This window comes from Conger conger, chromosome 6, assembly GCF_963514075.1.
Source record: "Conger conger chromosome 6, fConCon1.1, whole genome shotgun sequence".
In the NCBI taxonomy this organism is placed as follows: domain Eukaryota; kingdom Metazoa; phylum Chordata; class Actinopteri; order Anguilliformes; family Congridae; genus Conger; species Conger conger.
Window position 1 is genome coordinate 23,736,118 of NC_083765.1, and position 11,970 is coordinate 23,748,087.

At 43.1% G+C, this 11,970-nt stretch overlaps 1 protein-coding gene across 1 annotated transcript; it reads right to left on the reverse strand.

The window, feature by feature from the left end:
• Window positions 1-1,030: 1,030 nt before the first annotated feature.
• Window positions 1,031-11,205, reverse strand: LOC133131682 (transforming acidic coiled-coil-containing protein 3-like). Its single transcript, XM_061247086.1, has 16 exons — window positions 11,083-11,205; window positions 10,142-10,316; window positions 9,903-10,027; window positions 7,205-9,628; window positions 6,181-6,232; window positions 5,657-5,834; window positions 5,507-5,562; window positions 4,913-5,046; window positions 4,386-4,479; window positions 3,488-3,640; window positions 3,185-3,252; window positions 3,011-3,054; window positions 2,658-2,818; window positions 2,281-2,387; window positions 1,874-1,994; window positions 1,031-1,516 (listed from the first exon to the last, which is right to left on the reverse strand). Exons 2-16 carry the CDS (start codon window positions 10,313-10,315, stop codon window positions 1,451-1,453), a joined length of 3,957 nt encoding a protein of 1,318 aa, XP_061103070.1. The 5' UTR covers window position 10,316; window positions 11,083-11,205; the 3' UTR covers window positions 1,031-1,450.
• Window positions 11,206-11,970: the final 765 nt, after the last annotated feature.

The following is an 11,970-nucleotide window of genomic DNA, read 5'->3' on the forward strand; positions in this document are numbered from 1 at the left end:
CCAAATTTGCCAAGAAAACAGCAGAAACCCAAAGAATCCATTTGTCTTTTCATACAAAAGAGGTATACTTTCATTACATTATTGGCATTTGGCAGACGCTCTTATCCAGAGCAACATACAGTTGATTAGACTCAGCAGGAGACAATCCTCCCCTGGAGCAATACAGGGTTAAGGGCCTTGCTCAAGGGCCCAACTACACATGCCGATCTTATTTTGGCTACACCAGGATTAGAACCACCGACCTCGCGTGTCTCAGTCATTTACCTTAACCACTACGCTACAGGCCGCTTTCCTATCTTCTGCACTTTATTTTTGTAATTAAATGGGAAATCCTCCGACAGTGATCAAACCTGAAAATGTAGAAATTAGATTTTCTCCAAAATAAATTTAAATAAAATGCCAAGGTAATAGTCAATCTTGCCTAGTGATTTTGATTATGGTGTACTCATTTTACCCATCTGTATGCATTGGAAGAAAATTGGATATTGCTGTCCATGATAGACTATTTTCTTCTGTTCAGAATTTTGTGATCAATCTGTTAATATTAATTTGTTAAACTGCAGAAAACTGTTTGGACACTAAAATTCAAACTGGTTGGTGAAAAATGGCAGGATTAGGATACATGAATGAATTACCATGCCAAATCTTTGCCATGTGATGCAAAGGTTATGGTAAATGGTCTGAATTTATATGGCACCTTCATATCGCTGCATAGTTCTGAAATTCTAGCTCAGGAATCAGGATCTGAAGTTTAAAAAAGACTGATCGGATGTCTACCCTGTGCTGTCAGTTTACAAACTGTAAAAACGTGAGGAAATGTCATTTAACAGTTACATTCGGTCCCAAGATGGGGCTGACGGGTATACTTTTAGGGTATGGTTGTAAAGTAAGATTCCTCTTCACTCAGTGACAATTTTTCTTCATTAGAAAAAATGACATGGAAAGACATGTAGGTAGGCCTTTTAAAGCAAGTACTGTTACTCATTTAATGGTTGTTGAATTGACGTAAAAAGGACTGGGGTGCACTAGATAGTTTAAATAGATTTTTTATTCCGTATAACAAAACGTAGATTTTTACATTTCATTTAGAAATTACAAGGCAACACCAGAAAACTGCAATGAAATGTGTTCAAACCACTAACAATATCAAATATCCCAATGTCTGTAATTAGTAATGCATTTTAGAACTGAACCTCAAAGTGTGAAATTATCAAATTGAAAAAGAACACCAAGCTACTTCGACAGTCATTGTTCCAGGACAAATTCCAGTGGTCCATTTATAAACGCAACACAAGCGGTAAAGTGACTTCAACAGGGCTGCCAACTACATGTTACGCACAGTGCAAGACAATACAGGAATCACCACTCAATGATTTTTATTAACAAGTCAAGTTTTCAACACTTAAAAACATATATAAAAGACAAAGACGAGGATGGACAAAGACGACGTTCAGCGTTTCTGCACGTTTGCAATGAGGTCATCACAAAGTTTGGTCAGCTCTTCGATCTCTTTTGCCTGGGGGAGAAGAGGGTTGGGCGAAATGGTCAGCACTGCTTGCATCAAAGCAAAAATAAGCATACTCTTCAAAGAATAAAGTACTCAACTAAACTTTGGGATAGTCACTTAGTTATAATGTAAAAATGCCGTCTTCAGACAACAGGACACCCAAATGACCAATACAAAATCCTCCTGCAGTGGGAATAAATGAATAGGCTTAATATCAGTAATGTTCATTTGTTCTTTATAATATCAGTTTTAAAAGAAATTAATTATTTTGGATTTCACAGGGTCCCTAATTTGGCTTGTAGCGAAGCCAATCACAGCTCAGGTACAGGTGTATAGTGGGGGAACAGGCAGCCAATCACAGTTCACCTTCTGCTCCAGACTCTTCTCCAGCGAGCACGCCTTCATCTGCTCCCTGCGTAGCTGGGCCTGCAGCACAGACGTCTCCGCTTTCAGGTTGGAGCGCACCTGCGCGATCTCGTCGTTTGCTCTGAGGGAGAGGGAGAGGTTAACACCTGTACCACACCACAGCTTCTGCAGGTCATGGAGGGGGGCTGTTTTTCACCATTACACAGTGCTCGACCAAATTTAAGTAGCCTACAGTGATTGGCCTGTCTGGTTTGCAATTACAAGGAGCAAACGCGTCGGCCATGCACCAGGCTCACATACTCCACTGTGAAGGCAAGCTGGCTGGTCAACGAGGGTGGGATTCTACTTAACACTGCAGAAACTAGACATTAAAGCCTGATAAAGGCATGTGTGGCTTGAGGTCTTACAGGCTGATCTTCTCCTCCGCATGCACTTTCAGAGCCTGGTAGCGCTGCTCCTCCCGTTTGATCCTTGTGAGGTAATCCTGGGCACACTTCTTCAAAATGTCTTCGTTCTGGAGAGGAGAACCGGACCATCAATTACAAATCTACACTGCAATGTCTCAACGTGAACGTGGAGAAGTTCTAGCAAAAACAGCAATCCACTCCTCAGCATGTATGATCAATATTTGGGGGGGGGGTTGGTGGTTCAGACCGTGCAGTGGTTAGGCCCTTGAGCAAGGCCCTTAACCATACAATGGCCCCAGCTTAGCCTAATCCACAAGTTGTTTTAGATAAGTGTCAGCCAAATAACTGTACTGTAGGGTGCTGGACAGGCTTCTGACCTTCTTGTACCCTTCGATGACCTCCTTGCACTTCTCCAGCCTTTTGAAGACCTCTGCCAAGGAGCGTTCCATGGCATTAAGGTCCATGGTCACCTGCTCCTTCTCCTCAACCACCTTCTGCAGCTTCGCATGGGACTCCACCTTCTGCTTCTTACTGTCCGCTACAGACACACCCTCATGTAAGCCACAGGCACAACATGATCCTAGCCACAGCCACAGCCTGTCAGGAGGCACACCCCATAGCTTGCAGTCTATAAAGTACTTTTCAGACAAATTAAAGCAGTCACTAAATGTATTCAGGCATACATCCATTTAAACTGTGACCCCCCCCCCCCACCAAAAGGGAAACATACCAATAACCTCAGATACAGTTGCCTCAAAGTCAGCCATGATTTCCCTATAATAAAGATAAAAATAAAGTTATTGTTCTACAAATTCAACAATGTCCGTCATGTTATTTGGACACATGCTAGCCTACAAACAGCACATGCAGAAGCAGAGAAATTAAAAAGGCTATAGGCAACTACCCCATCTCCTTGTTTTTCTGCAACAGTTTGTTAAACCTGGCTTTCCATTCTTCATCCCTCTCTTTTGCCTGTAGAAATAAAATACAACAAGGTCAGCAAATACCAGAGCAGCCAAACACAGAAGGGTGGCATTTCACAAACTCACAAAGCTTGACTTCTGCTGTAAAACCTGGAACCCCTTCAAATATGGAACGTGGACAAAATTAAAACCAGCTGTTCCGGGATTCTGGAAGTCCGGTTTACTCAGCCAGCATGGCGAGATTTAACACAGGAATGACAGGCCGGACCCAGCAGTATACCCACCTCTGATTGGACCTTTGCGATGATATCGTCCAGGTCGCTCTGGCTGTACATGAGCACCTCTATGATGGCGGCTTCCTTCCCGGCCGGTTTGTGGAGGGGGGGCACCAGCGAGTCGAAAGCGGAGGAGGGACCAGACACAAGGGGAGCTGCAGCCTAGGGAAGATCAGTGTCGAAGTTTCATGGGTGTCACCGTTTATGAGCATCTGCTTACAACAGTCTGCACATACCCAGGGCTCTGCAGGGCTCCATTTTCAGAGAATTTGCTCCAGAAAGAGTCTGGGCACCAACTGGAAAAATTATTTGAGTACATCTAACTGGGACGCATTACTGTGCACCTACTCAGGAGCACATATGCTCCTTGGAATACATTTTAGCATCAAGCTGGACAGCATGTAGAGGATTCACTGAATACTGTACTTGTATAATAGAATTACAAATATACTTAACTATACTATAATACTTCACATGAAAGCTCCAAACTACATTGTGGCTGTTCTGTACCTTCCATCCCGTCAGTTTTTTGACAGTGTGCAAGGCAGTGTCAAAATGGTCAAGCCACGAAGAAATCCGCACAGCTGTCGGGCCCTAGAACAAGGCCCTTAACCCCACATTGCTCCTGGGGGGATTGTCAACTGTAAGTTGCTTTGGATATAAGGTGCCAGCTACAACAAATTATAAAAACAGCCATTTCACCACAAAGAATGGGAAGGCAGGCAGATCTGGCAAGAACGGCATCGTGCGGCAGAAAGACAGACGCTCAGCAGGTAGGAAAGGAAATTAGTTGAGAGTGCATAAAATGCCAGGTCTCCATATTAACCGTGTCATACGCCTTCACCCCCTCCCGCTATAAACCCTGCAGAGTGTTGAGCAGACGAAAGGCTCTTGGCTCAGCTCTTACTGGTGCTGGGAAACCCTCCAGGAAAAAGAGTGCGTCAGTCTTCTCAGAGCTGCTCTCCTTGGCAGGTTTGGGCCCGCCTGCCTGCTTCTCCAACCTGCAACCACAAGCTGTCATTACACACACACTTACACGTTCCATACTGATTCAAGCAAAACAATAGTAATTCTGGTAAAAGCATGCATATTTTAGGGCCTGCTATTTTTCTGAGGGGTTTCTAATACAATTTCCCATGTGACATGAAGTATGTTCTTGCATAATTATCCAATGACGTTGCTAAATGTTGATAGAGAGCTGACCACAGGGGGCAGAGGTAGAATTGGGCTCTGGGGGCAGGGTTAGAGACTAAAACCTACATCACTGCTCTTTACAAGCGTTTTACGGGCATTTTAGATTCTAAAACAATTACAACAAGGATTATGGCTGTACATAAAATGGAAATTCATATATAACATTAACCTAATTTTGCATGGACACTGGCTAGCCACGTGAATATTCTTATTGTACATATAATAACCCAAGTGACCCACCGTGATGCAAAGGAGGGGGGTAGGGGTATCTGCTGTGTGTCCAGGGTACAGGCTGCAGGCTTCTTGGGGCTCTCCCTCACAAGAGGGTCAAACTTCAGGTATAGAGACTGCTTCCGCAGGGCAGACTCCTTGAACTGAATGAAAACAAAATGAGAAATGAATACCAAAAACCGGCAGAATAAAATATTGGGTCCCTTTTTTTTTAAAACAGTCAATAAATGCAGAAATGCCTTGTGACTTTGTAATTCTAAGGTTCCATCTGCATTCTGAGCATTTGAGTGAGACTTAAAATTGACTAAGATTGCAATTCAAACACAGCAAAACTGAAATGCAGGGCAGTTCTTCATAGATTAAAATGACACCCTAAAAGCACTCTGAAAGTACAATATCAATATCCTATCGAATTGCCAAGTATATATATACTATATGTGCATTTACTCATTTTTGTCAAATGTTAGTTAGAAGCAGTGCCATTTTAACAGACACCCAATTCATATGGCAGAAGATTCATGGAAGACAACATAGGCAAACAACTGCTGCTGTATATTTCATATGATGTATTTGTTGTAGTCTAGTGCATGGACACGGACTTACCCTGGTGGACCCAAACTGCTCAAGATAGTCAATCTGGCCAAAATCAGCAGACATGACTGAAACAAGGAAATGAGGAAGGGGGGTTAACACAAAGCAGGGCCACAATTACAGCACATAATTTCAATCTGTAAAAGTGCGCATCAAGCTTACAAGCGGCTCCAGGAACGAACTCTTCTTCCGCTGCTACAAGGCCGTTCTGAGGCTTCTCTGCTGGATCCGGTTTGACAGGGAGCTCTGGGGCTTGCCACTCTGGCTGCTTGGGAATGGGTGGGCACTCCATGGGCGACGCCGCAGAGACCAAACTGCCCACTGCGGGAAGGGTCTTCACCTGCTCGGAAAGAAAAATTCACAAAATATTACCAGGTGCAATATTCCAGTAGAGAGATTCAGGAGCAGTAACCATAGTTGGCCCAACAAATACTGGTTAAGAAGAGTGAGCCCCATTTCTATACAAGTGTATTACAATGTCTGAAGGGCCAACTGTGATGAAGCTTAGCAGTCAAAGTGGAACAATTAATTGATGAATGATTGAACAGCTAAAGCAACTAGAAATAGATCAAATGCAGGAAAAATCCCAATTGCAAATATAAACGAAAGTAGTAAACTGAGTTGTACCACGAGAAAAAAAAACAAGGACGGACCCATTTCTAAGGCAAAAATGAGGACAACCTTACCTCTGCTGCAGGCAACACCAAGTCCATTTTAACAGGAGCGACATCTTCAACCCTAGAGAGACAAGTATTTGGCTTTCACATTTGTGGCCGACAACACATGTCCACCCATTAAATTTACTGGTCTTTTCAATTCATTTAAGACTTCCTTAAAATACTTACTTGGCCCTTGATAGCACTTCAATTATGCATAAATGTAACATCTCCAAATGTGCAAACTGAAGTGTCATTCCCACTACCCATCAGAAAGTTAGTATTGTTTGACAGGCTTAACTGCAATTACTTGGAGGTAGCTAGTTATAGATCTCAACATTCTATGCTTAAGGTCAGCTTGGGCAATGCAAGCCATCAGGGACAATAAACCCAGTCTTCGATAGTAGTCTAGGTCAACACTACTCAACTCTGCTTCCTGTGGGCCAGTGTTTGCAGGCATTTGCTTCAGCTGTGCGCAACACCTGATTTCACTAATTAGCTTATCTGAATCAAGCAGGTGAAATTAGTGAAATCAGGGGGTGTGTTGTGCACATTAGGAGCAAATACCAGGTCTGGGTGAATGCATGCTTCTCCCATACACAACCATACAGTAATCTCAAACAGCAACTGTGCATCTTCAGATCCACTATACCAAGATGCATTGGTATACAGCAAAAAAAAAAATTAAAATATTTATTTAAATTATTCAAAATATTTAAAAAATGTGGCTACATTTCCGATTTTGTAAGCTTGCATGAGTATGGTCTATAAAATGTGTCACTGCAGGATATTTAAGGAGAATAAAAGATACAGATCACATTTTTGTGTTACATTACATTACATTATTGGCATTTGGCAGACGCTCTTATCCAGAGCGACGTACAACAAAGTGCATACCCATAACCGGGGATAAGTTCGCTGAAAGACCCTAGAGGGAAGTACAATTTCAACTGTGTTAATTTGATCACAGTAATGTTGATGGAAAGTAAAACATTTTCTAACATTATCACAAACTGCTAAAAATGGCAAATCCTTCTCAATAATAGAAATGTACCTGTGCAGAGCTTCCTTTGCTTTGTCCTTTTGAACAAGTGCGTTGTTCTCAGAGCCAAAGCAGTCTTGGGAAACTTGCAGGGAAAGGTTTCCACCCATCGGGCTTAGAAAGGATTTGGAGCAAGATTTGGGAGTGCTGTCCATCTCTAGATCGGTCCCAAAAGGGGCGAAATCAAAAGTACAAGAACCCTTGGGGGTCTGGATGCTTGGGGTCAAAGCAGCAGGTTTGCTCTCTGGCAGGACTGATTCTTTGCTCACATCAATCTTCTTAGGCACCTCTGGTGCAACAGGAGGGGCTTGGGTGGGCAGTGTCTTAATTACAGGGGAATTCTGAAGTTTGGAGCCTCCCGTTTGAAAGGGGTTGACAGAGTCCAGGTTGTCAAAATCAAAGTTGTATGACCCTTTTGGTGTTACAGGGGAGGTTGCCACAGGCTTAGAAGCATCATCACTGACCGGGCCACTTTGGTCTTGGGGATCCAACACCTCTACAGCATCTTCCTCTGCCTCCAAACCTACATCACACAGAGACTCATCCATCTGCTTCAGGTCGATGATCACGGTGCTTTCTGTGGAGCGCACCTCCGTCGACAAGTCAGCTAGCGAATGTTCCAAGGAAGGGACGAAGGGAAGAGTTTCGTCCAGCGGCTCGACAGCTTTGACCGCCATCTCTGGCTCCTCCTCGGTACTGTACCCAGCGGTTTGGGGGTCCACTGAGACCAGAGACTTCACGGTCAGAATCTTCGCCATCAGGTTGGAGGCCTTAAATGGATCCATGGCTTCATTTTCTGCAGTAATCTTAAGCTCTGCTGAGGTCTCAGTCTTAACTGGAGAGTTGACCATCAGGTTGGAGGCCTTGAAGGGATCTTGGGCTTTGTCCTGAAGTTCAGCAGGGATTGGAGTCTTTACCGGAGAGTTGCCCATCAGATTGGAGGCCTTAAATGGATCCACAGCATCACCTTGTGAAGTGATCTGAAGTTCTGCAGAGATCTGGGGCTTCAATGGAGAGTTGACCATTAAATTGGAGGCTTTGAAGGGATCTTGGGCTTTGTCCTGAAGTTCTGCAGGGATTGGAGTCTTTACCGGAGAGTTGCCCATCAGATTGGAGGCCTTAAATGGATCCACAGCATCACCTTGTGAAGTGATCTGAAGTTCTGCAGAGATCTGGGGCTTCAATGGAGAGTTGACCATTAAATTGGAGGCTTTGAAGGGATCTTGGGCTTTGTCCTGAAGTTCTGCAGGGATTGGAGTCTTTACCGGAGAGTTGCCCATCAGATTGGAGGCCTTAAATGGATCCACAGCATCACCTTGTGAAGTGATCTGAAGTTCTGCAGAGATCTGGGGCTTCAATGGAGAGTTGACCATTAAATTGGAGGCTTTGAAGGGATCTTGGATTTTGTCCTGAAGTTCAGCAGGGATTGGAATCTTGACAGGGGAGTCACCGATCAGATTGGAGGCTTTGAAAGAACCCATGACTTCAACCTGTACAGTAGGCTGGGCCAGAGGCTCACTCTGGTCGTTGGTCTGAAGTTGTACAGGCACTGGTGTTTTCACTGGGGAGTTACCCATCAGACTGGAGGAACTGAAGGGATCTTGGGCTTTGCCAGATACAGTGGTCACAGGTTTAGCAGGGACTGGAGTATTGACTGGAGAGTTATTCATCAGGTTGGAGGCCTTAAAAGGATCCACAGCATCACTTTGTGAAGGGATCTGAAGTTCTGCAGAGATCAGAGTCTTCAATGGGGAATTGTCCTTCAAATCTGAGGCTTTGAAGGGATCTTCGGTTTTCTGCTCAAGTTCTGCAGGGATTGGAGTCTTTACCGGAGAGTTGCCCATCAGATTGGAGGCCTTAAATGGATCCACGTCATCACCTTGTGAAGTGATCTGAAGTTCTGCGGAGATCTGGGGCTTCAATGGAGAGTTGACCATTAAATTGGAGGCTTTGAAGGGATCTTGGATTTTGTCCTGAAGTTCAGCAGAGACTGGAGTCTTGACAGGGGAGTTGCTGATCAGATAGGAGGCTTTGAAAGGATCCATGACCTGTACAGTAGGCTGGGCCAGAGGCTCACTCTGGTCGTTGGTCTGAAGTTGTACAGGCACTGGTGGTTTCACTGGGGAGTTACCCATAAGACTCAAGGAATTGAAAGAATCTTGGGTTTTGCCAGATACAGTAGTCTCAGGTTTAGCAGGGACTGGAGAGTTATTCATCAGAAGGGAGGCTTTAAAAGGATCCATGGCGTCACTTTCTACAGGGGCCAGATGCTTTGCGGAGATCTGGGCCTTCTCTGGGGAATTACCCACTAGCCCAGAGGATTTGAAAGGATTCACAACATCAAGGTTGATAATTCCGAGCAAAGGAGCGGAGTGTACGTCATTTGAACATGGTTTTTCAGATACAGGGCCCCCTTTGATTTCCAAAGATGCCATCCTGTGTGCAAAAAAATACAAAAGATGAAAATGCATAAGAACCCCGAAGGGCTCTACAATACTCAAATTTCAGGAGGATTAGCTGATGTACTGCTAAATTATTCTTCCAGGCACACAAATAACTGGGATGTTCCAATATTTTTCAACTTGGGAAGGAGCAGATGTGCTCATTGAAAACAAATGTTAGCATACCATTAGCATTGTAAATATTCACATTGCATGCATCCTAAAATCCTGAATACAGATTTGACATTTCAAAGCCACAACATACTTACTGTGTAGTCAATGACATAAAATCAATTGATTGATCTGGAGACGCCACAACACCAGAGGTTTTGTTCTTTGAGGGAGACATGATCTTCTTTGTGACAGGATGCCGCTGAGGTGTCTGAAAACAAACCTAACAGGAAAACCCATACATGTAAACCCACAGGAAATCGGTTACATTTGTTGGAATAATTATTTGGGGAATAATTCAGCAATGACTAGAATATAGTAGAAAGTGGAAATGCACCTTAGCCTTTGGCATGTTTTTGGTTTGGACGTTCTCCATTTGGGATTGGCGTAGTATGGAAGGTCTCCCGGTGGGCTGGGCAGTTGCAAACATGTCACAGCTCACCTCCAAACCAACTGCTTTTCGGCTGCAGCCATCTCCAATGTTTTCATCATTTACAGCAAGGGTGCTCATCCTTACAGGAGAGAAGACCACAGACACCTTAAGTTACCTACACAGCTACCACCATATCAATATCACCCGAGATGACCATGAAATTAAAGAAACTGAACAAAGCAAAAATATGGTTAGCCAGTTGATTCTAACAAGTTGTCAACAAGCATTTCAATATTTCGAGTTTCCTTGCTCACTCGCTTGTTGATGAACATATTGAAATTTGAAAATTAAATTGATGATTATTTAAAATGACGTCATGGTTGCGGTTAACTTTACCAGTACGTCACGGTTGCTTAGCACTTCGAATCCACCCCAACTGACCCATGCACACACTTTTCTATGATATCTGGCGAACGGTAGTTAGCTACAACCAACAAGAAAATATTACGCTAACGTTACATGTCTAATGTTAGCTAGTCTAGCTAACGTACATATACCTAACTTACCTAGGCTAACGTTAGGGTAGAATTTATCATTCGCACGTCTAGTAACATAATAAAACGATAATAAAAGAAAAGCCAATATAGCTACAACAGATTGTTAAACACATTAACGTTACTGCTTCCAGTTAATTAGTTTCATACGACAATACATGGACATAGCCAATTGCATTAATGACTCAAAAAGAAATGAGAACGGCTAAATTAGCTAGCTTGCTGGCTAAATTGCACAGAATCTGTAGCTAATTCAGTTGAACTACTAAATTGGTCGTCGGACAGTAAACTAGTCACTTTATTATGTTGCTTTTTTTTGTTAATCTATTAAGTTAACTAACATAGCGTTACCTTCAATAAAGACAGGCGTTCTCTATTCCAGGACGAAGTTTCCACATGAAACACAACCCCGACTGATAAATGCTTTTACCACCACTAGCAGTGTCCGGTACATTTTAAACTTAAACTCCTGAGTATTACCAATCGGAATATGGGGATTCGTCGTCTGTGATATGAACCAACCAATGGTGTGACAAGTGGGCGTGACGTAGCGTTCCACATTTCACGTATGAGTGGGCGGAGTTCCTATAACTTACTTTTCGGTCCGGCCAATCAAAAGGCTTACATTTTCGGTTCGCCCAATTAGAAGGCTATTCTCTAGAATCAGTTGTCAATCACTTTGTAACCCGTCCAACAGCTTCACGCGGGAGGAGGGTTCACATCAGTCTATGGTTTACTCGGGAGGAGGTCCACAATTGTTTTGCTGTTTTCGTCGTTAATGTTTCTGTTATTACAATCAGGAGTGGGGTTTATTGTTGTCTTCACTCATTTTGTTATGCTCATTTTGGTATTTTAAAAGTCACTCAAATCATAATTGGAATATTAAAGCTCTAACACATATTCAATTAATTAAACATTTCATATGCAAAGCTTCTTCGCTTAGTTTCTGTTATGACATTTGTCCTCGTCATCATTGTCATTTGAGGATCTATATGGATTTCGCATGATATGTTAACTATGATAAGTCCGGTATGTGAACGGTATATTCTCTCCTAGAACATATCACAGTCTCAGGTAGCGTACACCATGAGAAATAATCACAACTGAAAATAAGATGAAAGAATATTAAGGTATTACACATCCACACAGCCTCATGACATCACTGGAGGCATGACATCATTGTATATGCTTCTTTGGAGTAACTGGAAGCATATTTATTTGCTTTAGACCAGAAATCCC

Excerpts from the sequence above, each read along its gene's own strand:
- LOC133131682 (XM_061247086.1), bottom strand. The coding sequence starts at position 10,315 with ATGAGCACCCTTGCTGTAAATGATGAAAACATTGGAGATGGCTGCAGC. Across the intron at positions 6,233-7,204 it reads GCAAAGGAAGCTCTGCACAG|GGTTGAAGATGTCGCTCCTG; the intron begins GTACATTTCTAT and ends TTGTCTCTCTAG. Across the intron at positions 2,819-3,010 it reads AACTGTATCTGAGGTTATTG|CGGACAGTAAGAAGCAGAAG; the intron begins GTATGTTTCCCT and ends GTGTGTCTGTAG.